Source organism: Anabrus simplex, chromosome 1 (assembly GCF_040414725.1).
Source record: "Anabrus simplex isolate iqAnaSimp1 chromosome 1, ASM4041472v1, whole genome shotgun sequence".
In the NCBI taxonomy this organism is placed as follows: domain Eukaryota; kingdom Metazoa; phylum Arthropoda; class Insecta; order Orthoptera; family Tettigoniidae; genus Anabrus; species Anabrus simplex.
Window position 1 is genome coordinate 598915031 of NC_090265.1, and position 26860 is coordinate 598941890.

At 36.2% G+C, this 26860-nt stretch overlaps 1 protein-coding gene across 1 annotated transcript in view; it reads left to right on the forward strand.

Moving 5' to 3' along the window:
• The window catches only part of Wdr59 (WD repeat domain 59), a 232172-nt gene that overhangs the window by 166229 nt on the left and 39083 nt on the right, over positions 1-26860 (forward strand). The window contains exons 15-18 of the mRNA XM_067144938.2: positions 4102-4262; positions 6000-6194; positions 6495-6621; positions 8036-8065. Of these exons, the coding sequence (XP_067001039.2) occupies positions 4102-4262; positions 6000-6194; positions 6495-6621; positions 8036-8065 (513 nt within the window). The remainder of the gene's footprint in view (positions 1-4101; positions 4263-5999; positions 6195-6494; positions 6622-8035; positions 8066-26860) is intronic.

Genomic DNA, 26860 nt, shown 5'->3' on the forward strand with positions numbered 1-26860 from the left:
ATGTGTCAATTTCAAATGGGGTAGTATACTTTATATAAACTTTGTCAAATTAAATAATGTGAATCTGAATTTGAGATTGTGTTGAGAAATGAAATGCCAGGTAATGGCATGGTTATGGCCTACAAAGGGAACACCTCACTGATCTCAGAGTCAATGGAACCCTCCAATGATGTCTCACTATTACCAGCTCCCAAAGAGATTACTAAACTTTTGTTGTCGTTCTCCAGTACACCTTCCTTTTCCCACCGGTCCTGTTTTGAAAAACATTATTAAATTTAGTATTGATAAGGTGGATCTCTTTCTTTCTATGACATACTATAGATATCAATACGGAACATCATGAAATTTATTAATCAAGAACACGTCTTTGTTATCACAGCAAGCAATCGTTACCACTTATTGAGGACATTCAAATGTGTCTGCAATCATCGCATGGAGAAGCAGCTGCTGCAGATAGAGATAAGTTGAACAAACTAATTCGTTCAAATCCTGATTTTGAATTCGTCAAGCTTATAAAAGACGTATTGTGGTGAAAATGCAAAAGCCGTACAATTTGACCTCACTTTGTACAAATGTCTTCATTTAATTATGCATCTATCACTTCTCGTGACGTAAAAAGATAATTTTCTGTGCTTAAGTATGTGCTGAATGATAAACGGATGAGCTTAAATCAAGACAATTTGGAGAAATTAGGGTAGTTTTTGTTCATGTTTCAAAAGGAACTGAATTTTGATAGTGCATATTTTCCAGTTTATTGTGCATGTTTTGCCATATGATAGTGCATGAATGCATGCATATTTTGAGATTTGATAGTGCATGGAAATCCGGACTCTTCTCATCACTAATGGCTGGCACAGGAAGAAGGTTATGGCCTACAAAGGGAACACCTCACTGATCTCAGAGTCAGTGGAACCCTCCAATGATGTCTCACTATTACCAGCTCCCAAAGAGATTACTAAACTTTTGTTGTCGTTCTCCAGTACACCTTCCTTTTCCCACACATCATACATTTACAGTTTGCTTTTACGTCGCACTGACACAGATGGGTCTTATGGCGACGATGGGATAGAAAAGGCCTAGGAGTAGAAAGGAAGCAGCCATGGCCTTAATTAAGGTACAGCCCCAGCATTTGCCTGGTGTGAAAATGGGAAACCATGGGAAACCATCTTCTGGGCTGCTGACAGTGGGGTTCGAACCCACTATTTCCCAGATGCAAGGTCACAGCTGCATGCCTCTAATCACACAGCCAACTTGCCCGGTGCCTCATATATTATAATTTGTGTACGGCACCCAACTTTCCTTCAGTTAGTGCTCTAATGTTCACCACAGTTTCAGCTAACAAGTTTTCTACTTTGGAAACTGTGAACTGCTTATTTTTTGTGGCAACATGACCAATACACACTGAGTGAAATAGCTTAACCATGTCATGAATGTACACAATAGAGTTGGCAATCAGGTTTAGAGATTATGCTGTATTGGTATAAATCGATATGAATGGCAGTTTGGGATTGGTTGGTTATGTGTGTTTCCGGACATAACCAGTAGACAGCACCAAAATTGGCCAAAATAACTCTTTACAAAGAAGCTGTATAGTAATGTTCAGAACAACCACAAGGGCGTTTCGTTCATTCCGTATCCCAACTGTTTTTAACAATTTTAATCACCATCTTCCCTATATGTTCACTGGTCTACAGAGTGTAAATGACAGGAAATTTAAAATGCTGTTAATATAAAAGTATGCCTTTGCAGGCAGGACCTAGTGTTTACAGTGCACTGTCTTCTGGTATAGGCTAGAGGAATTTTGTTACTTTCATTGATCTGTCTCTGTCTTATCCTTGGCTTTGTCAGTATGAAAGTGACTGAGGTACGAGCGATGTTAGTAATGCCAATCCTTATGCAGCCAGTCCCTGCTATGAATGGTGTGAAAATGTTGCTCATAAGGTCAGTTGGTGCATGCATTTCAGTGGGCTTGGCAGGCTGATATGTGATAGCAACTTCTGACTTGGTGAGGAAAGGAACGGGAAACTACCTCACTCCTCATTTCCCTAGTACGCCTCTTCAGTGATGCCTAGGCCATCTATGACAGCTGATGGCAGAGCTGTTGAGGATCCAACCAGCTTAGGGCTGAAGACTGAACACACACACAATATAATAGGAACTTTCTATATCAGTTCACTGGAAAAGAGTACACATGTATTCCAGAACACATTAAGACAATCATTGGAAATAATTAATCACATCTTCTGATTTATACATTAGCTGATGGTCCTTTTGCACTGTGAACACAGGGAAACTGAAGGGACTATGGAAAAAAGGTTGTAAATTGCAGGGAACATAAAAATGAGGTTATACTGTATTTTCTTACTTTATATCAATGCTGAAGCTCTGATATACAAATTATTGAACTGTTTTAAATCTGTTAAATGTATTATAACCTTTACTGTTAATAATTTATAGTGATGAATGAATGATATTCATGTGAGGGGCATACATTTGCTGTATCTTCAAGTTCTTTCTCTTTAGCGCTCTCTTATTTTTTATTATTCTCTATCATGTTCTCTTTACATACTCCCCCTTCCTAATTTACAATTCTGTATCATTTAAAACCTCATCTTAGTTCTCTCTTGTCTTCCTATTTCATTCTTGTTTCTACCAATCCAAGCAAATTCACTTTCCTTCCTTCAATTACATCTCTTATCTCTTCCAACTTCACAGTCAGTATTTCTATATAGTTAGTGTTCCAATCGTCAATTTTGAAACACTTCTTTTATTTTGTGCAATTTAAGTGTTTTTTCTCCTATCATTGCCTGATTTAGCTCCAGGCTCTAAGAAGTCTCCATTTGTTCCGAAGGTATGAGAAGAATTTGTCACAGCCTGTGTTGTTCTGTTCTTTCAGAGTCTCTATTTCCTGTTGAAAGCAACTTCTACTTATTACCTATTCTGCTGACTCGTTACGCTTTTTACAGTTAAGGTTTTCTCTGTTGGGGTGAACTTCCTTAACCTGTAAAAGTCTCTTACTTCATCTACAAGGCAGCAGGTGCCTTTTATACCTCTTGGTAGATCTTGAACCAGACTACCCCTCTAGGGACAGATGCCTTTTGCAGCCACTTCACAAAAGTACAGACACTGCCAGGTGAAGATAGATCTTCCACTTTGTCTGCTGTTGAGAGGGTAAGACCTCTTCTGCCATCCAAATTGTTGACCATCTTCTCCTGTAACCCTGGAAAGTGACCTTTACAAAGTATTGCCAGCTTGGCTTGCTGGACCAGGGTTTTCTAGAGAGCTGTTTATCACTCACCGTTTGTCCTGGTAGAACTTTGCTACCCAAATATTGGGCCCTTGTTGGTGGTTGTGTAATCCGTTCTGCATTAAACTTTCACTGTGATATGGCAATAGAGAATATATATATATATATCAGATATTAAACTTCCCATTTAAGGAAGAAGAAAACACAAAGATGTAAAGTCACTTTTCATCCATATATGGAATTTGTAGAAAGAATTCACTGTTCCTTTTATTTTTGTAGTTATGGAAATGTAGCCCCTACCCGGCTACAGCTGGATAAAGGGAAATTATGATGATGATGATGATGATGATGATGATGATGATGATGATGATGATGAGTTATGGAAATGTGGTCAAATATTCTTTCTTTCAACATGAACAAAATCATGATATTTGATTCTAAGACGGCTATTGAAGGTGATGCATAGTGTTGATCTTACTGAGCGAATTGGCTATGCAGTTTGAGTAGGACGGCTGTGAGCTTGCATTCAGGAGATGGTGGATTTGACTCTCACCATCAGTAGCCCTGAATGTGGTTTTCTTTGGTTTCCCAGTTTCACACCAGGCAAATGCTAAGGCTGCACCTTCATTAAAGTCACTGCTGCTACCTTCGCAATCCTAGCCCACTCCCATCCTTGCATCGCCTAAAACCTTTGATGTATTACTGTGATGTTAAACCACCAGCTAAAAGAAAGAAACCTTCTTCCGTATTGACTATTTTTCAGGTACATTACGTTGAACTCATAATGACTGTCCCAATTAATGTTTTTATGAGGGCAATGAGTATAAGTAACTTCTTTCATTTTTCTTCCTTAGAAACCGTCCACTCGATCGAGAACGCGAACAGTTCATAGTTCCTCAAGGGGTGTCACTTTGACCACTAAAGCATCATCCAAGAAAAGTTCTAAAGCTGTAGTCACTCTGTATGATGTTTCACCTTTATTATATCTTCATCGAGAGCTTGGCGAAAAATATGTGTGAGTAAATATTATGTTAGGAATTTATTTTTAATACATAGTTGATTAAATTATATCATTGTAATGTAAATATTCACTTTGATTTGTTTTAGATAATTTTGAATTCTAAATTTAGAAAACTTTTTTTAAGTGAAGATGAAACCGGACCATAATATGAATTAGAGAGGTCTTATTTTGATGAAAATGACCTTCAACCTTACTGGATTGGTTGTTTTTATTCTGGAGATACCAGTAGCTGTCTGAAAGAATTATATGAGGCCTTGGATTTATTTTGTTTAGATTTTACTCTATTTATTGAATTTATAATTACTTTATCCAACCCAACATTTTCTATAGAAAATACTCATAACAGTAAAATTGTGTAACTTTGTGTAACATTTTTAAAGTGTAACAGGGTATTTATTTATATGATGTTGCATATTGACCGTGAAAAGTGAACTAAAATTCTTATTACCTTTCAGCATGTATAAATTGACAGGTTACGTCTGGTCATTTTTTATTTTATGAAACATGTAAAATATTTAAGGGAGAGGGTCTGGCTAACTGAAAATGAAGAATAGCAAGTGTCTGAACTTGGTTTCCAACCCCACTCATCCTCACTAATATCAGTATGTGGTAACTTTTTCATTCCTTACACAGTACATGTTGTGTGCAACTGGTAACAGTATAGTAAACCCTATTCATGTTTTATAAGCCCATCTTTTATGTTAGTTTGGCTATTGAGCTTTGATAGTATTTGACCCTGTACTCCTTCTCTCTTCTTTCCTGTATAACTTTTTTCCCATTTTCCATATTTTTTTCTCTTGTATTCACCAGATTTTCTCCTAATCCTTCTCTTCCTACATTCAGAGTAATGATCTCTGTAGAATGTCTCCCTGAGTGATAAACTATCCCCAGTTTCCTATAAAGCTGGGAAGCAGAAACAAGGGGTTTAGAAGAAATAGAACTATTGAAAGTGGAATCTATGAGAAGAGAACCTTCTATGAAGTATGTGTAGACTTTCAGTTTGTCATGCACTCTTGTGATTTCTTGTTTGGTCCTATCTTTCCCATTTGTTACTTCCCACTTTTATCTGGCATTGTGTAAAAAGGAACAACCATTTTTTAATATGCTGTGTTGATGGAAAGCAGATACAAAAAGGAGCAGAGAGATGGAAGCATGAAAATTAAAGAAATATATATAGATCTGAAGATTGGTAGTTGTATTCACCTTTTCTGCATCATATGGATAGTTGTTATTGATGATTTCATTGTAATCTTTGTAATTCCTATTTATGCTTTTCATTTATTCTTGTGTAGTGTATACATTTTGTTATATATTTTGATTCTGGAATTTTATATGTAGAATGTTCTTGTGGAAGATAATTGTCCTCCTTTTTTTGAGTGGTATGGTTGATGTTAATCTATTACTTTGAAGTACTTGTGTAATATTTTGGTGCTCTTTAGAAATTGTAATGAAATTATTTTCATTAGTGCCTTTTGAGGTCTGTAAACATCTTTCTGTTTCTTATCTTCTTCTCCTCCTCCTTCTTCTTCTTCTTCTTCTTCTTCATGGGGCCTCTAAATATTAGTTCCTAATTAGCGTTGACCTCTAAGATCTTTTGCTACCATGTTTTTCCTTCATTCCCATCTAGATATACCTGCTCCCTTCACAAAGCTGCAGGTTGTATCTTTCTGTTTACTTACAAACTTATTAATGTTGTGCAAATCACTTACTTATGTCAGAATTTGGTTTCAGATTTGATAGCCATGATGTTGCAAGCATGTGTCATCGCAATTCTGCCATTGCAGCATCAGTTGGACGGCGTGATTTAGTTCAAGCCTGGACTCTAGCTGCCCTCATTGCCACACCTGCCAATCAGCTGATGACTGAGCAGGAAGATGATGTTCCTTGGGCTCTACATCCTTTTGGAAGGACAATGGTTGAATCTTTGTAAGACATGCACTTTCTTTGCGTTTCTGAAACAGATCTAGGACCTGATTTGAATTCTAAGTATGCTTTAAATACCTGATTAAGAGTTGTTTTCTTTATTTTTAATTTCAAGTTACTTGCATACTAATATTGGGTATTTAGTCTTTGTTCATAATATTTCATTGTTCTTGTGCTTTAAATTATCTAGATTTCTTGCATTGTACTCACGTATTTCATTATTTAGTGCTCCTTTCCCTCCTTTACAAAAGTGTTGTGCTGGAAAATCACAGTCTGTGCTCCTAGATGTTAATATGCTTTCAGAATTACATATTTTGCCAAGCAGTATGACATACAAATGGCAGCAATGTTGTGTTGTACTTTCGGATGTCGTACTGAGAACCAAGAATCGTTCAAGAACAAGCAACTTAGCAAGTCTGTCAATGTCAGTGTAAGTATAAAAACTTCCTTTTATATATTTAGTTGTTTTTGTTTATCTAATTTGTTGTACTAGTGATAAGAGATGTGTTGTCTGAAGGAAACAGTCACGTCCTTACTAAAATATTATGGATAAGAAAGTAAGTTTTTGATGACATCAATGCCATGCATACAGCATCAGTTGAAAGTTTCTTTTTTCCTGCATGTACAATATATAGATTATATTGTAAGTCAAGTTCTTCTCCTCAAGGTTCTAAAAGTCATTCTCTGACTTCAATAATACTGGAGTGTAAGTAGACAATGCAGATATATAGCTTAAAACTGTATAAAATGCATTTTTTTTTTTGCATGAATTGTTGGCATCTCATTGTGGCTAGTGTAATTAGTTCAGATAGTGGTTACATAGCCTATAGTCTAAAGAGAGGAGGTTGTTACTTCGTGGTTGAGCTGCTATATGAGGTGAGCAACTACAGTTTTTTATTTTACAAGCATCTTCTGCCTTTTGTGATGTTTGTGTGTTTTTGCACTGGAAGTTTTTGTTGTTTTTGCATATCATTTTTTAATTTATTTATGAACATTTGGCATGAATATTTCTGAGATCTATGATTAGTATCTGAGTTGCAACTTTGAAGTGTTCAGTATTGGACAAAATTGTCTCTTCTCAGTGGTAGAGTCAATAAGTATTGCCAGAAGTTATTGGCCTATGTAATGTTTTATGAACTTGTATATTGACTTAAGGAAGGATGTGAGGAACTCGTGGAATCACTTGGAATATTTTGTCTTTCACTATACTAACCAGTTTGGTATCAATTGAGCTTTTCCTCTTCTTATTGACAGAACAATTTAATTTTACTTATTTGAATTTTGCATGTGTTATTTCTTTGTTTCTTTTTCATCTTCAGTTCAGTTGTAATGTCTTCATTTGTGTAACAGCACACTACTTCCAGTTGTAAATAATGTTGTTAGTTAATTCGGATTAACCAGTTTCTCAGTATTCAATTTGATTAGTAGTAAGTAAATTAAGAATTAGATCTACAAATGGATTAATGAATTCAAATCCAATATTCCTCCCATTATACAATGAAGTACTTCAAACACTGTGAAATTAATATACACTTACAACTTATGCTTCCTATCTATTTAGAGTACTTATTTATAATGCTGTTCTGTTCAGATAATCTATTGATTTTTTAATTTGTAGATAAATTTGTAGTTAACCTGTTCCATTTGTTTTGCAACTTTATTTCTTTGTTTATTAATTTAAACTTTATTTTACTTGAACATATATATGAAACAATTGACATGATGCCACAGGATGAGAAGTTACTTTTGATATTGTGGCATGTTGAAGAAACTTTATTCTAGCTGTACAGTTTGATACTTCACAATACTCGATTAGGACTGATATGTTTGTTTTGTTATTATAGCGTCTTGCAACTGGGAAGTGGTGGCTCAAGGTAAAGTATGGGTGCTTTATCACTAACACAAATGGAGGGTGTTTTCATCCATTTTACCAAAATCACAGCTCCAGTTAAAAAGAAAATGTAAAATGCATTCCCTTGCCTGTAGAAGCATGTAGAGCGACAAACCAATCCCGTGGCTGTCTGCAGATGATCTCACATCACCTCATTGAAGTTTTCACAATCTTAACACCCCCTTCATTTCAGTGTACTTGCTTTGACTATAGTTCTTGCTTGCACTTGCTTTACGTGGCCTCGGACTACAATGTGTCTCATAATTTTCATTTATAATCTGAGCAGATGCATGTACTGGTTAGGCAATGATTAATTCCTTATTTCTTTCTATAATCATGAAGGACAAAGTAAATTTCACTAATTATGAATTATTTATGAAGTAATTTTCAGTCTCCTCTAACCTTTGCAATTAAATTAATTATATCCTCTTGCTTATCATATAGCCATTCATTTTTGTTAAATATCAGAATTACAGCAACTGATTTTCAGATCTCCAGTTCAAATGAAAGAAAATCATCTTAGAATGCAATTTTACTCCAAATTATCGCAACAGAAATGTGGCCTCCTTCAGAAATGGAATTACGAGAAATCATAAAAGTTTAAATGACATGGATATAGCCTTTTAAGTAGAATGAGTGTTTGGTTGAAGTATATTTTTATTACAGACTATCGTGCTTTTAAACATCCAGTCCGTTTGATTTTTTATTTATTTTATAAACTGAACTCGTCCATTAGAACTTTCTTGAGTCCTTAGTCTTACCAAGTGGAATTTCAGTTTACTGTAGGTCTGAGGGATGACCACAACGTTACCTACAATAGTGGTAGTAACACAGTCGAAACCGGTTATAACAACTCCAAAGGGATCTACAATTAAGGGTCATTATAGGTGATAGTCGCATAAACCAATTTTTGTTTTCTTGTTAAAAATGTCATATCTGGAAATTTTAGGCTGCACATTCACATGGTTAATTAACCAAGTACTGTATTTGTAATACAGTATTTATGGAGTGAGATTAAGAGAAATTTTTCTGTTGGGCTGATTTAATCATAAGAGGTTTGGTACTAAATGGGGCCAGAGAGCTAGCTGCAAATAGAGGATTATTTAATTGGCAGAAGCTTGCAGGCTGAATGCTGAAAAGCATAACAGTCTATAATGAAGACATATGCATGTGAAGTTCTGTTTTACTAAACGATAACCAATTTTTCTAAGGGCTTACTTTCAAGGGTACCTGTGCTTATTTTACGCTTATTGTTTCTTAGTCCCTTATACTGTTACCAAAAGTCTTTAAATACAAAATTTATGTAAATTAAAAATTCTTTGGACTATTCCATATATTGTAGGTCATACTTCTCAGTAATAATCGTATGTTGCTGAGCTTCAGCTTACACACCGCCAAGCTTAGATTTTTAAAAATAATTTTCAGGATTTCTGTGAACAGAACCCCTTCATTATTAAGAGGAAGAAAGAAAGAAAGAAAGAAAGAAAGAAAGAAAGAAAGAAAGAAAGAAAGAAAAACATGTTCATACAGATAATTCTCCTTACCAGTCTCAACTTGAAATTTGTGGGATGCACTGTACATAGCCACATGAAAACTAACATTTCATTATGTTTAGCTGCAATGAACCTTTCCACTTGTGTGATGCATTTGTGCTTTTTTAGATGGATAATGAATGTGGTGCTTATAGCCCTAATTAGTTTAGTAAAAGGAGACCAGTCCCATTCCAACACCCAGGATCGTGAAATGAATCGTGTGATTTAATACTTATTAATTATGTTGTCACGCTATATTTATGTTGTGCATGGTTAACTTAAAATTGTTTTTTGCTTTCCAGTTCAAACTGTTTTAATTTATGCCCTGTTATTGTGCTTGTTCAGTTCCTTGGTAAACCTAAAAATGTTGACAACGAAATACTGTAGCCTAAATATAGATGATTGAATAAGTATTCATATTGTTAGTCAGGGGAGGTGAATTTCATTGGAAAATAATTCAGTGTAGTTGTAATATGATCAAACCTCGATTATCTGAAATAGTTTGAGATAAACATCACATAATTATCTCATTGTTAATGTCATTTTTCGAGTGAAAATTATAGTGTGACCATTATGTGAAGAATAAATTTAAGTGGTAACAATTTGTCTTGTCATCTTTGAGTAATCAGCTTCCTTGTGACAGGGACACATGTGGGAAAGCGCAAAGCACATCCACAGAAGTTTTAGGGCACTGTTTTAAATAGCTGCTTTTATTTCATGTTGATGGCACCCAAATGCAGGGAAACAATCTACATTGATCAATGAAGCTTTGATTAATTGATTTCTGTATTTAGTTTTGATGGTTTGAAATAATTATGTCCTTTTCGATACATTCTAAATTCAGACTTCTAGATGTTTACAAGCTGTGAAAGCATGAACATGGCTTCTTCTCCATATTACTGGTGACATAAAATGCTTAATAATTCTGAGGAAATTGAGAATGTTTTGGACAAAATAGTTGCAGTTTACATTTTATATTATGAAAATAATTCAGTGTAGTTGTAATATGATCAAACCTCGATTATCTGAAATAGTTTGAGATAAACCTCACATAATTGTCTCATTGTTAATGTCATTTTTCGAGTGAAAATTATAGTGTGACCATTATGTGAAGAATAAATTTAAGTGGTAACTATTTGTCTTGTCATCTTTGAGTAATCAGCTTCCTTGTGACAGGGACACATGTGGGAAAGCACAAAGCACATCCACAGAAGTTTTAGGGCACTGTTTTAAATAGCTGCTTTTATTTCATGTTGATGGCACCCAAATGCAGGGAAACAATCTACATTGATCAATGAAGCTTTGATTAATTGATTTCTGTATTTAGTTTTGATGGTTTGAAATAATTATGTCCTTTTCGATACATTCTAAATTCAGACTTCTAGATGTTTACAAGCTGTGAAAGCATGAACATGGCTTCTTCTCCATATTACTGGTGACATAAAATGCTTAATAATTCTGAGGAAATTGAGAATGTTTTAGACAAAATAGTAGCAGTTTACATTTTAGATTATGAAAATATGATGCTGATTGATGCAGTGACTTTGGAGGAGATGAGGAATTTTTTAGGCTTATTGTAGCTGTACTGGCATTGTAAACGAATCTAGAAATGTATTTGTCTACCTCAGATTTTTAAATATAGTAATTCTTGATTGTGATAAACAGAGAAAACCACGTAAAGAATATGTGGTGAAATTTTAAAGTCCTGATTAGTTTGTCTATAAATAAGGGTGCGACTAACATGCGATGTCAATGATCGCTTGATGAAAGATAGTACAGTTTAAGAACAATGAGTTAACCAAAAATCTTATTATAATGAGCTCCTTCATACGTAAAATTTTATGACAGTTAAATCCTTAATCGGTCACTCATAAAATATATTTAGAGGATTACTTTCTCAAGGCCTTGGACATTGTCTTCCTAATTCTAATCCAAATTATTGCTAACAAACACTCAAGAATGGACACCTTATTAACATATGTTATTAAAATTCACCTGTTTAGGACTGATGACTATGATCCCAGGCCCCTAAATGTAATAATAACTTACATTTCTACAGTGAGTACATCCTCTTATTCCATTGTACAAAGGAAATGGGTGTAGTAAACAGATTTAAATTACACATAAAATACTCTATTTCTGAGCTTTGCCTTCAGCAATCTACTCTAATGCTTCATGAGATGTCAGTTAAGGACACTGTGACATGAAAAGTAGTCAGAAGTTAACATTTTAGTTTTTTAAATTTTTCGGTACACTTTCCCCAGGAACCATAAAAGCTAGAGCAATCAAACTCGGTACACTTCTTTAATTACCTAAAGGCTGCAAGGAAGACTTGCAAAAACTATATTTTTCCCAAAAGTATAAATAGTTGTGCACTACACCTCCAAATTTTGAAGGACCGAGCTTGATAGCTGCAGTCGCTTAAGTGCGGCCAGTATCCAGTATTCAGGAGATAGTAGGTTCGAACCCCACTGTCGGCAGCCCTGAAAATGGTTTTCCATGGTTTCCCATTTTCACACCAGGCAAATGCTGGGGCTGTACCTTAATTAAGGCCACGGCCGCTTCCTTCCCACTCCTAGCCCTTCCCTGTCACATCGTCGCCATAAGACTGTGTCGGTGCGACGTAAAGCAAATAGCAAATTTCGAAGGAGAAAATATTTTCTTTTTGAGAGACCATCTTGACAGGGTAAAATATTTGGATGTACTTGTAGATCTTTATTGTAGGTACTAATGTTATTAACTTTCACAAAAAGAATTGACTCAGAAACTACAAAAGTTGTTACAGAAATGTGAATTTTCAGATGCAATTTGTTGCTGTTTGCATGTCTGTTGAACTAATGTGACCGAAGTCTGAATGCTTTGGAGTGTGGCTCCACAGTCACAGCCTGGTACAATTAGCCATTTCCATTTGTGGAGAGAAAAGCTACATCCATCTTGGTCAGATCTTATAAGGTTCAGGATCCTCCACTGATGTCTGGTTTGGTGGAATCCAGCATCTCTTTTATAAGTGGTACCGAGCTCGATAACTGCAGTACCGGGCGAGTTGGCCGTGCGCGTAGAAGTGCGTGGCTGTGAGCTTGCATCCGGGAGATAGTTGGTTCGAGTCCCACTATCGGCAGCCCTGAAGATGGTTTTCCGTGGTTTCCCATTTTCAAATGCTGCAGCTGTACCTTAATTAAGGCCACGGCCGCTTCCTTCCAACTCCTAGGCCTTTCCTATCCTATCATCGCCATAAGACCTATCTGTGTCAGTGCGACGTAAAGCCCCTAGCAAAAAAAAAAAGATAACTGCAGTCGCTTAAGTGCGGCCAGTATCCAGCAATCGGGAGATAGTGGGTTCGAACCCCACTGTCGCAGCCTTGAAGATTTTTCCGTGGTTTCCCATTTTCACACCAGTCAAATGCTGGGGCTGTACCTTAATTAAGGCTACGGGTTCTTCCTTCCCATTCCTAGGCCTTTCCTATCCCATTGTCGCCATAAGACCTATCTGTGTCAGTGCGACGTAAAACAAATCATCATAAATCGGTTTACTCATTGCTGAGCGTCGTGACCTCATTTCTTCACTTCATTAGTAACTGCATCCTTAACGAGATTTTTCCATCCTGAGCGGTCTTCAGCTCCTCTTAAGATATTGTGAAGAGGTAGACCGGTGATCTTCTTTGCTTGGTCTAACCATCTACTTGTTGTTCTGCCTTTTGGTCTGGTGCCTTCAGTTTTGCCTTGCAGAATGGTCTTTTCTAAATTGTCTCCTTCTCTCCTCAAAATGTGTCCCAGGAACTGCAGGTAACTTTCACTAACGCAGGAAGATAAACGTTTTGCGATGCTCATGGAGGCATTTGTTCTTCTTTCTGTCCATGGTATACGGAGCATTCTCCGCCAACACCACATCTCAAAGGCGTCTATTCAGTTCTTGTCACTAGCCTTCACAGTCCAGGTCTCACAACCGTACAGGAAAACAGAACACCAGTGATTCCACCAATCTTATTTTCACTGTTTTGGATAATGCCCGGTTCTGCCAGATTTTTGTGAGTTTAACCATTGCGGCATGACCTAGGACAATCCGTCGTTTTATTTCTTTATCACAATTTCCCATGTTGCTGATTATGGAGCCCAGATATACACAATCATTCACCAACTCCAGATCTTTCAGGCATCCTGTTATTTGGATTGGGATTTGACTTTGTCGGTTGATAAATATATAATAAGTGGTTTTCATAAGATGTTGATTAAGTGAAGATGACTGTTGCAATCCATACAGCCAATCATCACCAGTTGAGAATTGTGACCTACCCAGTTTAATAGCAGTGTGTCACGCAGGTCTTCTGGAATTCAATTGCTGCTGTGCGTTATTGCCCATGATGTCGGAATGTATTGGCAGAATGGATTTCTAATTAATTGTTCTCTATGTCTTTAATTATGACAAGGGAGGGGAATATTACCATTCACTAGCAACCGTGAATTGTGTATGGAATGAATACATCTAGTAATGATGCACATAGCTTGGTTTAACACTGCATCAGTCTTAACAGTGTAAGCACTGTTTAACCACATAGGTGAACAATACTCTGCAATAGAGTAGGATGGAAGCAGGGCATTAGATCTCAACACTTTCAATGTTCTCCCTTGGATGATCCCATTAGCTTATGGTGAATACTGTTACACCTATTTATCTTCCCAATATGGGTTTTACCGAGCTCGATAGCTGCAGTCGCTTAAGTGTGGCCAGTATCCAGTAATCAGGAGATAGTGTGTTCGAGCCCCACTGTCGGCAGCCCTGAAGATGGTTTTCCGTGGTTTCCCATTTTCACACCAGGCAAATGCTGGGGCTGTACCTTAATTAAGGCCACGGACACTTCCTTCCCATTCCTAGGCCTTTCCTATCCCATCGTTGCCATAAGACCTATCTGTGTCGGTGTGATGTGAAGCAAATATCAAAAAATATATATACATGTGTTTTAAATGTCAAAAATCTATCTAGAGTCACTCTTGAGTACTTGGAAAGCTGTAGTGATGTATTGTCTTATTTCAAATGGTAACCGAGAGTTTGTAATCAGCATATATATTATAGAGGTAAAAAGCACACAACAGTCTTCTGAGGATTTGAATGGAGACACCAATTTTGAAAATACTGTATATAACTAGGGCTTTAAGATTGAATGTAAGCATGAATTCAGCCTCTGAGAACTCAGTTTCTGACAGGTCATCGAGATGTCATATGTATAATTAAATTTCCTGAATTCAATTTGAGGGAAGTCAGATGTGGATAAAGTTGAAAAATAAAAAAGAGAGGATCCAGTCTTTAAAAGGTCTTTAAAAAAAAAAAAAGCCATTTTACCATACACTTCTCAAATTCACTTTTAGGATGAATGATTTGTATGAAAACTCATTCATCATAACCTCTGCCTCCTTTTTTTTTTTTACGTTGCACCGACACAAATAGGTCTTATGGCGATGATGGGACAGGGAAGGGCTAGGAGTGGGAAGGAAGCAGCCTTGGCCTTAATTAAGATACAGCCCCAGCATTTGCCTGGTGTGAAAATGGGAAACCACGGAAAACCATCTTCAGGGCTGCCAACAGAGTGGGGTTCGAACCTACTATCTCCTGAATACTGGATACTGGCCACACTTAAGCGACTGCAGCTATCGATCTCGGTCTGCCTGCTCTAAAACTAGCTTCATCCATGGGGAAATTGTTTTAAAAGTTTCAGACTGATGCCTAGAGGTCCTATAGGATGGTTGCTAACCATTCCTGGAGGGTCTTTGTTAGGTTTTTAATACTGGTATACTCTTGGTTTTCTTAGACAAAGTTGGAAGATTATCAGTCTCTAAGATGTTGGAGAAGAAACTAGTTGGCCAGTTATTTGTTACAGGTCCTCATTTTGCAGAAATTCAGGAAAAATGACATCCATATATGCAGCCTTCCCAGGCTTTAAACTCAATCTATCTTTTAGAGTTACATGAATAAAGTAGAGAATTGTTTCAATTTATTGATTCCTTTGTTGCATTTATTGCTAGTAAGCTAGTTTCTTGTGACCATAGTCATTGATTCATCCTCAGCGAAGATAGCTGGATTGTTGAAAATGAGAAAATATATAGGTTGTCTTCAAGGCCTTCACAAGAACTCTATTGTAGGGACTCAAGAAAATTTTTAATATAATCATAAATAAAATGTAACTATTATTGGTTTCATCATCATCATCATCATCATCATCATCATCATCATCCAGTAGTCCATGAGAAGAAGGAGGAGGAGAAGAAGAATAAGAAGATGACGATGATGATGGTGGTGGTGGTGGTGGTGGTGGTGGTGGTGGTGGTGGTGGTGGTGGTGGTGGTGGTTTGGCCACTAGATCCCAAGATTGCTGGTTCAAACCCAGCAGAGGATTTTTGAAGGGTAGAAGAAAAATCAATCAACTATCCATGTACAGTGCCAGCATTTAAAAGATCTCTGGTGATCCATTTAGTATTTACTAAACAAAATCAATTAGAACTCAGCCATGAATCACCCAACAGAGATTCGGTTTACTCTGCCATCTAGTAGAGTAAAATGGAATGTCGAAATTGACGTGCAGTCAGCCTGAACAACGTCAGATTAAAATTCCTACACGCAGTAGCAGGCCGTAATAACACTAATATTACCATGATTATTAAATCTTTCCCTACCTTTTTTCTCATTTTGTCATCCCCAGTTTTCACCCTATTATTTTAGCCTGTGAGGAAGTCAGAACATAAAGTTGAACGGTTGTTCATAACATTAAAACTATTCACTATATTTAACCCAAATTGTACAGCTTTATTCCATACTAATTAATATCTCAGGCTTACTCTCACACTCGTGGACCGAGCAAGTGGCTGTGCAGTTTGGGTCATGTAGCTATCAGCTTGCATTTGGGGTATAGTGAGTTTGAACCCCACTGCCGGCAACCCTGAAGATGGTTTTCCATTTTTCACACCAGGCAAATGCTGGGGCTGTACCTTAGTTAAGGCCACAGTCGCTTCCTTTCCACTCCTAGCCCATTTCTATCACATCGTCACCATAAGACCTATCTGTGTCAGTGTGACGTGAAGCAGATTGTAAAAAAACTTCACGGAGTCCCCAGATAAGCTTTGATTTTATTAGGTGTTGTGTCAAACCACTCACTATCACCCTTTTCCACTGAAGCCTGCCTTATGCTCAGCATAGAGATTAGTATAATTTGCAGTGTTTTCATAGAGTTCACCACCACTTACCATAAATTCAAAATATGCTAGTTATAAAGAACCTGGAGGTAAACTGTGAAGAGGTCCTTTATCGCCAGTGAAAGTGCCAGGCAGAGTAAATGGCAGCAACGAATGAACATTTTGTTGTAATCTCCCATCACCACCAGCATTTGTAGGATCCCCATCACAAACGCTTCCACATGGGCTTCCCAAATTACTAACATTGTTTTTACATAACTCTACTTCGACATTAGGTTCTGAAAGAACAGCCATGCTTATAAAAATATGGCGGAATGCGACTCTTCATGGAATACACATTTATTATTTCTTCTTTGCTTCAATCCTAGGCCTTCTATGTCTTGTTTTACACTTGTCTGACATATTAGCATGAGTTTACAGTTAGTTGTAATTACCTAACCATTCAAGAGATGGCAGGAGTTAGCTGGAAAGTACAAGGTGCTTTCAGGTGCAAAGGGACAGACCGTGACTTCTGCCTTCAAACCATATGAGTCGGCCATGCAGTTTGGATTGTGTAGCTGTGAGCTTGCATTCGGAAGATGGTGGGTTCGGATTCCACCGTCAGCAGCCCTGAAGATGGTGTTCCGTGGTTTCCCATTTTCACACAACGTAAATGTTGGGGATGTACCTTAATTAAGGCCATGGCTGCTACTTTTCCTATCCTTGCATCACCAAAATCCTTTGCTGTGTTAGTGAGATTAGCAAAATAACAAAATCCTTCAAAATTTGGCGCTTACATATGCATTAAAAGTAAACAGTTTATGAAGCTCTTTAGTGCAGTTTTAAATTATAATTAATAATTGCACTATAATATAGGAATAATGTTCCAAGAGATCAAGAATGAGATATTAAAATAATTTTAACCATACCTTTACTGTGAAAAATTACATTTGTTTATTCTTAAACTTATAAGAATATCTTAAAAATTTTTGCCATAGTTCATATGACAGTAAACAACAAGAGGGTTTGTTTTTTTTTTTTTTTTTTTTTTTTTTTTTTTTTTTTTTTTTTTTTTTAAGTAAATTCAAGCCTGTATGCTGAAAACAGATGTTCAACATCACAGCTTGTAATTGGAACAAAGTTAATATTTAATCGAGATTCCCTCTGCCCCTTCAGTTCTGATATCACTGTCGTATGTACATCAGCCCTGATTTTTTTTCTGGTACACTGTCCTGAACACCTTTCAGTGGGTGCTGCATGTAGCTTGGCTTCTGCATCTGTTACCACTGCCACAGAATGCAGGAGAGGCAGATCCCTAATAACGTCTAGGCTGTCAATGGTCTGAGGCAGGAATGAGTAATGTACTGCCACAGAAACCAGACTCTTCTGCAAATAAGGCTTCTGGAGTGCTTTTTGGCTCCTTCTTTAACAAAGTGCATCCTCTGGACAGAAGGATATTTCAACCTAGTTGCAATTTTTAACAAAATCTTCTAGGCTGCAGCTCTATAAATTTGCCAGGATTGAGCTTAAAATAATTACAATAAAAAGAAGTGATAAAAAGTAATTTTAATTGTTTAAATTGTTAAAATTCATATTTTATCAATGTATATTAGACGTTTTTTCATTATATATACCAGGATCAGGGCCCTGACCCACCATGGATTATGTTATCTATAGCTGATGATGCTCACTAAGATTGAGCGAAACATGTCCTACTTGTAATTAAATGGTTTTATCCTAAATATGAAGGACTATTGTGTATTGGAAAGGTGGTTTTATTAATATAACAACTTGTTATTAAAAGTAATTTTTCCAATCCTCTTCATTCTCTTTAGATTCAAATGTATCTTGAATTTTAAAAATCCAACCTTTTCAGTTGGTCTTTGTATCCTTCAACAATTGTGCTGTTTGGATTTAGAAAAAGGTATTATTTAATTAAGGGCCCCATCAGGGAGGACAAAAATGAATTTGCTAAATTGCATTTGTTTTAAAATTGTGAGAAATGATAAAATAGGCTATTTTAATATGCAAATAAAATGAATATATGTATATGCATTTTCTCCAAAACTCTTAAAATATGCAAAATAAAGTTATTTTGATTATATTTCTATCAAAATGCAAATATATATATCTTAATGATGCTTCAATAAAAACATGCATTTACTTGCAACTCTTCAGTCTGCTGATAACTTATGTTTTTGAGGTGTCCACAGTAGTGTGTGTATGAATAATTAAGTGGAAGAAATATCAGGTAAGGATGATCCAAGACTTGAGTTAAGGTACTGTTCTGAAATTTGTATGGTACATACCTGAGAAGTACAGTATTACACCAGAAGTTTCATGGTGCGTGATCAAAAGTTTCATTCCCTGTCCTCACTTCGTATGTAGCTTCACAATTAAGTATTTAATTTATTTTCCACCTAGTCGATACAATGATTGCTTAAGGCAATTTTTAATGGTCAAAAGTGGTACATGTTTCGTATATTATCAACATCTTCAGCCACATAACACTGTTTAGATGAAAAATATATAAAATTGACAAAGTAATGCTTTAGAGGAAGTGTCCTTAAAATTAACATAAGATTGACAAGATTAAAACAAACAAACAAATAACTCCCTGCCGGGAATCAAACCCGGGACCCATGTGACCACAGGCCTGCACGCTAACCATTTAGCCATGGAGCCAGGCATAAAGATGAACGTAGGGCTAGAACTGTAATATAACTGAAGCAAGACAATAAGTATCTACTTTTTGATTTCCCATACATTTTTTATTTTCCTTCTGTTTTTTTTTTTTTTTTTAATAATCCTATTCATCATCAGAGTGGGTACTAGCTTTATGTTAATAGGTCTCTTCTTCTTTTCTCTCCCCAGCCTGTATATATCATAGTTTTCATCTTCATTCATTTTTTTCCCCCCTTTAAATCTGTATTTACCACTTACATTCTCCTTTTTTTCTCTTCTAAGCTGAAAATGAAAATATTCTTCCTCCTTGCTTCTTAGTTGTCATTCTCCTTGTAAAATGTCTAAACTTTAGCTTTTAGCATAGCTGTTTCTCCAGTATCCAATATTATGCTTCCTGTGATAATTCACAGTTCTTCCTGTAAACTTTTTTTTTTAAATTCCTTTGCTTCATTATATTGTTGACAAACGAATTCTCCGGTTTGTTTACAAGCTTCTGTCACATTTTCCCTAATGTTCTCCATCCCCCTTAGCTAATAGATCTCATTAATTTGGGACTCTTGTTCATTTCTTTACCTTTAATTACCTGTAATTTTGGAACTACTGCTATAAGATTATTTGCAATCTGGACTGTTACTCCTTACTCTTTGCCTTGCACTTTACACATCCATGCCATCGAACTATGGCTGCATGATACTGTTAAACAGCAATTCCAATATTCATCACTCGGCTCTCATAATACAGTATCTCTTTGCAAGCCTGATTACAACTGCATACAATTTTTCACTTCATTATTATTCATATTGCCTGTTGAATCACCTTCCTGATAACTTGTTGGATACTAATTTGTTCAGTACTCATCTCTTCTCTGGGCAAAATAGTGGAAACAGAATCAGGAAATCTTTCTTCTGCTTTAGTTCCTTGGCATATCATGGAATGGAAAGTGAGAACTTAATTACTGAATGTAAAAATAGTGTGATAATTGAAACTCATGATTGTGTTGACTTAATAATTTCTATAACATAAAATAAACATCTTTCTTAACTGCATTTTTTGCCTGTCTTGGTATGAAATGTCTATTAACTGCAACAGATAAATTTAAAATCCACTGAACCTTTTCTCTAATATAAATTATCTGTACATTTTAATGAATGATAAATGTAGTACTTCCAGTCCTGTTGGATTGCTCAGTTTCTTGTTTTGAGCAGAATATTGTGCTTAGATTCCTCCCCACCTCATTGTCGTCATGATAACTTATGAAATAATTAATGGAATGTGATGATCTGTCACCAAACTAATAAAATATTTCCCATTAATGTACTAAATCAAAGAACAAATTTATTGACCAGAGAGAAGTTAAATTCTCTACCATAACACAGATGTTGTCTCTTATATGATGCTGAGCAAAGCAATGCAAAGCCACCTTACAGATCATGAAGTCCCTTGGAGGGGAGGAAGGTAAAAGCTTTTGTCATTCATAATTTGGTCACTTAAGGGGATAGCGTAATTTGCTTTATGCTCAGCTGCCTTTACCATCAGGAATTAATATGGTACTCATTTCTGTCGTTGGCCAACTGAACCTCCATAACCGTGTGCTTCTCCAAAACCGATGGCTTTGTTCCTAAATTTCTCAACTTTCCTTAAAAACATAACAGATAAATAATGCAAGATCTCAATTTCAAATAGCAAATATGGCTTCTATAACATATTATAGTCCTTGATAGATTCCACATTTGTTGGCTTAATTGCCATTCTGTAAACTTATTGGGTTCATAATAATTTTCAACAAGAGTATGTGCATATTACTTTTTTTTTTTTCCCAGAAACATACTGGAAGGCTGTATCTAGCTTAATACTGAGTATACTTCTCTAGCATTGATATTTTCAGAAAAATCAGTTTTCAGCAGTAACATAGCAGTTAGTTTCTTCTCATGTGGGAACTCATCTTGCATATCTTTTAGAGGAATAAGCTAGGTCTTCTTGGAAGCGTAGTCTGCAGCGTGAACTCTGTGATAGTGAGGCTAGAAATGAAGTATATAATGTGGTGGATTATTAGGGACCTTAAAACTAAAATGACTGCACAGAGAGGCAGCTTGTTTCGCTGTCCACTAAATTTATTGAACTACTATTTACAAATTCACTTGCATTTGAGTTTCTCCACTTGACAATTTTTACTTATGATTTCAGCACACACTAACACACACTCACTCAATAGCAAGCCTCGTTCAACTCCGAGAAACCATCTGACAGACTCACTTCCAATGAATGACTCGTTACACACTCGTGACCATCCCATGCTGCTTATTTTCACTTGTGATTGATGCACTCAAGGCGGACGCACTTGAGAATGACTCTAGACTGACTCTCATGCACCAATTCTGTTCTTAATAAAGTCCCATAGAAGATTCTAGTAGTTTCTAATTCCAGATCATTCTGGGTGCCTGGTCCATTGTTAATCAGCTTCCAGCCTCTTCTAAGACCTTCTTTATCACAAGCCTCAACAATTTGTCTTTATTATTTTGCTCACTGCACCATAATTATTATCTCTTGCTGGCATTATTGCCAGTCACTCCTCACCTTCACTACCACTATAATAATAGCTATGATGCAGATGTTTGTTATATTATTTATGACAATCTGGACTGCTACCATGGCTCCAAATACAATATTTGATTTTGTATGCAAGTTTACACTTTTCAGTTGAAGGGTCTTATTTCCACAGTTTTGGATACATGTAGACAAATTTTGATTCAGTTCACTTGAACAGGTATATATTTTTAGCCATAACAATACATATCTTGCATTAATTATGATCATTATTACTGTGCAAGTGTTTTACGACCAACTTGCTTGTTAATTACTTATTTGTATTCTTTAGAGTTGTTCAACTTTTGCAGTTGCAGATAAAATTTTACAGTATAAGTTGGCATCCAACACTGCACAATTCTTGTGAAGTTTTCTAAATGACTTGTACAGTTTTATTCCAGTTGCTGGTTTCTTTTTAAATTTAAATCTTTTTTCTTTCTTTTTTTGTCCCTGGAAGAAAGTAGTCCTTATGATATATCTTCTACAGAAGCATCTCAGAGCTTCTGTCCTCCAAATAACTTTCCACTACTCAATATTTGTTTTACTCTGAGACAGTGATTACCTATTTTGTATATCTAGGATAGACAGACACATTGCTATATTCCATCATTTTCATTACACTTTGTTCCATCATCAAGAAGGCCAAATATTATCTCAATGGAAAAAATTCTAATAATTAATGCTGATACCAGAGAGGATCATTTATAGTATTTTTAAACCAAATTCTCAATGTATGTAAAAAGGAAAAGAGCACAGCATTGTTAGTATGCATGCATTGTAATGCTGTACGACGGGGCCTAGCCAAAACCCAGCTCAGAGTGTGACTGTCAGTCTCTAATTCAAACTTAACATTTTCAAGATAAAGATGGAATTTTTCCAAGGCAAACAGGATGGCCAGTCCTTCTAACTCGTGTATAGAGTACTTGGCTTCTTTAGATGATAAGGTCCTAGATGTATAGGCCATTGGCCACCTCCCGAGTTCAGATTCCTGAAGAAGGACTGCAGCTACCACAGATGATGAGGCGCCTGTCTGTACGATGAACTTCTTAGAGAAATCTGGCATAGCCAAGACTGGGGCATTACAGAGAGCTAATTTCATGTCCTCGAACGCAGCTTGCTGCGATGACTCCCATTCAACTTGACACCTTTCCTATGGAGGAGGTTTAGGATTATCGCCCTATTAGCAAAGTTGGGGATAGGAAATTCACCATGCTGATGAATCTAGCAACCCCTTTAACATCTTTGGGAGGCTTAAAGTTACGGATTGCATGCTTTTTGGAATGATCGACTGAAACTCCGTCGAGTGCCACAATATGCCCTAAGAAGGACATAGATGGTTTAGCAAACTATACCTTTGACAACTTGACTATCAACCCAGCCTTATGAAGATGATTTAGAGCTTCCTCTTGACGAACTAAGTGTTCTTCAAAGGTCTCAGAGAAAATAACATCATCTATATAGTGGTACAGGTATTCAAATTTAATGTCGGAGAAGACCCTATCTAGTAGCCTAGTAAGAAGAGCCGCCCCAGTGGGGAGTCTGAAAGACACGTGGTTGTATTTGTACAGGTTTCAGTCGGTAGCAAAAGCAGTCGGATGTTTCGATTCTTCCGCCAGAGGTATCGGATTTTATGCTTGGTTAAGATATAGGATGGTGAAGAACTTAGAAGAACTTAGCCTTACGAAACCAAGAAAAACATGAATGCAAGTCAGGAAGGGGTACTGATAGTAATATAATCTTATGATTTAACGCCCTGTAATCAATTACTGGCTTGAAGCTACCTTGAGGTTTCGGCACTAGAAAAATGGGTGATGAATACACCAACTTTGAAGGCCAAATGATACCATCCTTCAACATTTGATCTATAATTTCCTTAAGGGCCTTCATTTTAGGTGGAGATAGCCTGCATGGAGGAAATCTTACAGGAACCAAATCCATCACCTCAGTCTTGTATTCAGTTAAATCAGTGACACCAAGAGTTTCCGAAAACACATCGGAAATTGACTGACATAATTTACGAATACTATTAGATTACATGTAATCACAATATTGTAAGCATAGAATAGTATTAGCCCGTGAACCTCAGGGAGATGGCTAAGGTCTAATGACATCTCACTCTGGGTAGGTGAAATTATAGAAGACTAGCCAGATACCCGTGCTTCGCTACGGTATTATACTGAAATTTATAATTGAATGGATATCGATTTATATATAATCCGTCAAAATTCGAGATCTGACTCGTTTTCTGAGAGATTACGGCAAGTTCCCTCCCATTTTTCAATCTTTCTTTCCAGCAATCGATTTCGTACTTCCCGGGCTAGGACCATGTATTCCACCCGGTCAGTTCGGTCCCTAAAAGTTTGCCATCTTTTCCTATAAGCATTTTTAATATGGATCAAATTCTTGAGGAGATTCGGCGTGGTGTCTTCTTGGGTGCCTTGGCAGTACTGAACCCGCGGCCGGACTGCATTTGTAGTCATTACCCGTCCAGACCCGTTTCCAGCGCGGTCCGCACATTTGACGACGGTCCAGATTATTATTATTATTATTATTATTATTATTATTATTATTATTATTATTATTATTATTATTATTATTATTATTATTATTATTATTATTATTATTATAGATGTTCTGGACCCCACAGCAAGATGCAAGACCGCTAATTGGCGGTAAATTCCATCTGCTGCCATTGTCATTTTTGACATTGTGACCAGCACCATTATCGCGCGTAGGCAAGTACGCGGAATTTCTGGCGATACGAATGACATACTTCCCTGCATTATTGACCTTATTATAGAGGTGAACAATTGGACAGTCAATCTCATTCCTATCGTTTATTTCAAATGTTTTTAATTTTTATTTATATGCCAGGAGAATCTACTGTAATCAAAGAACGTTCTCCGAAGGAAAAGATGGCTCTTGAAAACGAACCCAGGAAAGATTAAAAATGATCGGTTTATGCTCAGAATAAGTACATCGAAAATCCACAGCCTGTTTCCAGTCATTCGACAGGGTCAGGAATGGAATGAATATACAGTAAAATCAATTGGTCTAACCTCCTTTTACACCCCACCGTCGTTAGTTTCGTTCCCCCCCCCCGCAAAAAAGAAAAGAAGGCGTGTTTCTTTATGTTTAAAAGAGATTCCAAACTCCAATGTTCACGTCTATAACCTTCAGTTTTGAGATATAAGTATCCCCATAAAAATAATTCACTATTTTCACATCTTTCACACTCCCCCCCTCCCCTAAGTGAATTTTCCTGCAACAAACTCGTTTCTTTAATTGTAAAGTATCTTCTAAATACCAATTATCACGACTCTAACTTCTTCAGTTTTTGATTTATGTGTCCTCATGAAAGGAACTCAACTCCTTTTCACTCCCGCTCCCTCCAAGATTATTCCCCCCCAAACGTGTTTTTCTTTGATTTTAAAGGAGATCCAAATACAAATTTTCACGCCTGTAACAAATATAGTTTTTATTAGATGTAAGTATTCTCATACAATTAAGTCTATTAATTTTTCAATAATTTCACCCCACCCCCTCATTGGATTTTCGGAAATTACGCGTTTCTTTACTTTTTAAAGCAGATTCAAAACATCAAATTTCACGTCTGTAACATCTTCATTTTTGAGATATCAGTAGCCTAATTAAAATAAATCAACACTATCTTCAGTCAACTTTACCCCCCCCCCCTCCACCCAAGTGGTATTTCCGAAAACTAAAAATACATGTTTCTTTATTTTTAATAAGATAAAAAATACAATTTTTCAATTCTGTAACATGTTAACTTTTTTTAGATATACTGTAGAAATTCTCATTTTAAAATTTCACCACTTTTAGTTCCCCTTAAGTGGAGTTTCCAAATACAAATCACCTATGTTTCTTTACATTTACAGGAGATTCAAAATACACACTTTTTACGTCTGCAACAATTTACGTTTCTAAGATATTCTGTAGATATAGTCTTTCAAAAAATTCACCTCAATTTGTCACTCCTGTTCAACCGCCATTAAGTGGATTTACCAAAAGCAAAAAAATACGTGTGTCTTTGTTTTTAAAGGAGATCCCATATACAAATTTTCAGTTCTGTAATATCTTCAGTTTCTGAGATATATGTATCCTCATTAAAGGCATTCAACCTATTATTCACCCTTTTAAACCCATCCTATTGGGATTTACAGAAAAGAAAAAAATACGTTTTCCTTCATTTTTAAGGGAGATTCTAAGTACCAATTTTTACATCTGTAAACTTTTAAAGTTTTAATATGTAGACACACTTATTTTAAAAATTCACCCCCCCCTTTTCACCCCCCATATTTGGATTTTCCAAAAACGAAAAAATACCTGCTTCTTTAGTTTTAAAGTAGATCCCAAATACCAATTTTCAGGTCTGTAATATCTCCAGGTTCTGAAATATAATTAGCCTCATTAAAGGCATTCAACCTTTTTTTCACCCTTTTCCACCCTTCCTATTGGGATTTTCCGAAAACAAAAAATACATGTTTCTTTATTTTTAAAGGAGATTCTAAATACCAATTTTTACATCTATAAACTTTAAACGTTTTGAGATATAGATATACTCATTTTAAAAATTCGCCCTCTTTTCACCCCCCCCCCCCCCCCCATTAAGTGGATTTTCCGAAACTAAAAAAAAATACGTGTTTCTTTATTTTTAAAGGAGATTCCAAACACCAGTTTTCAGGTCTGTAATATCTTCAGGTTCTGAAATATAAGTAGCTACATTAAAGGCATTCAACCCGTTTTTCACCCTTTTCCACCCTTCCTATTGGGATTTTCCGAAAACAAAAAAAATATGTA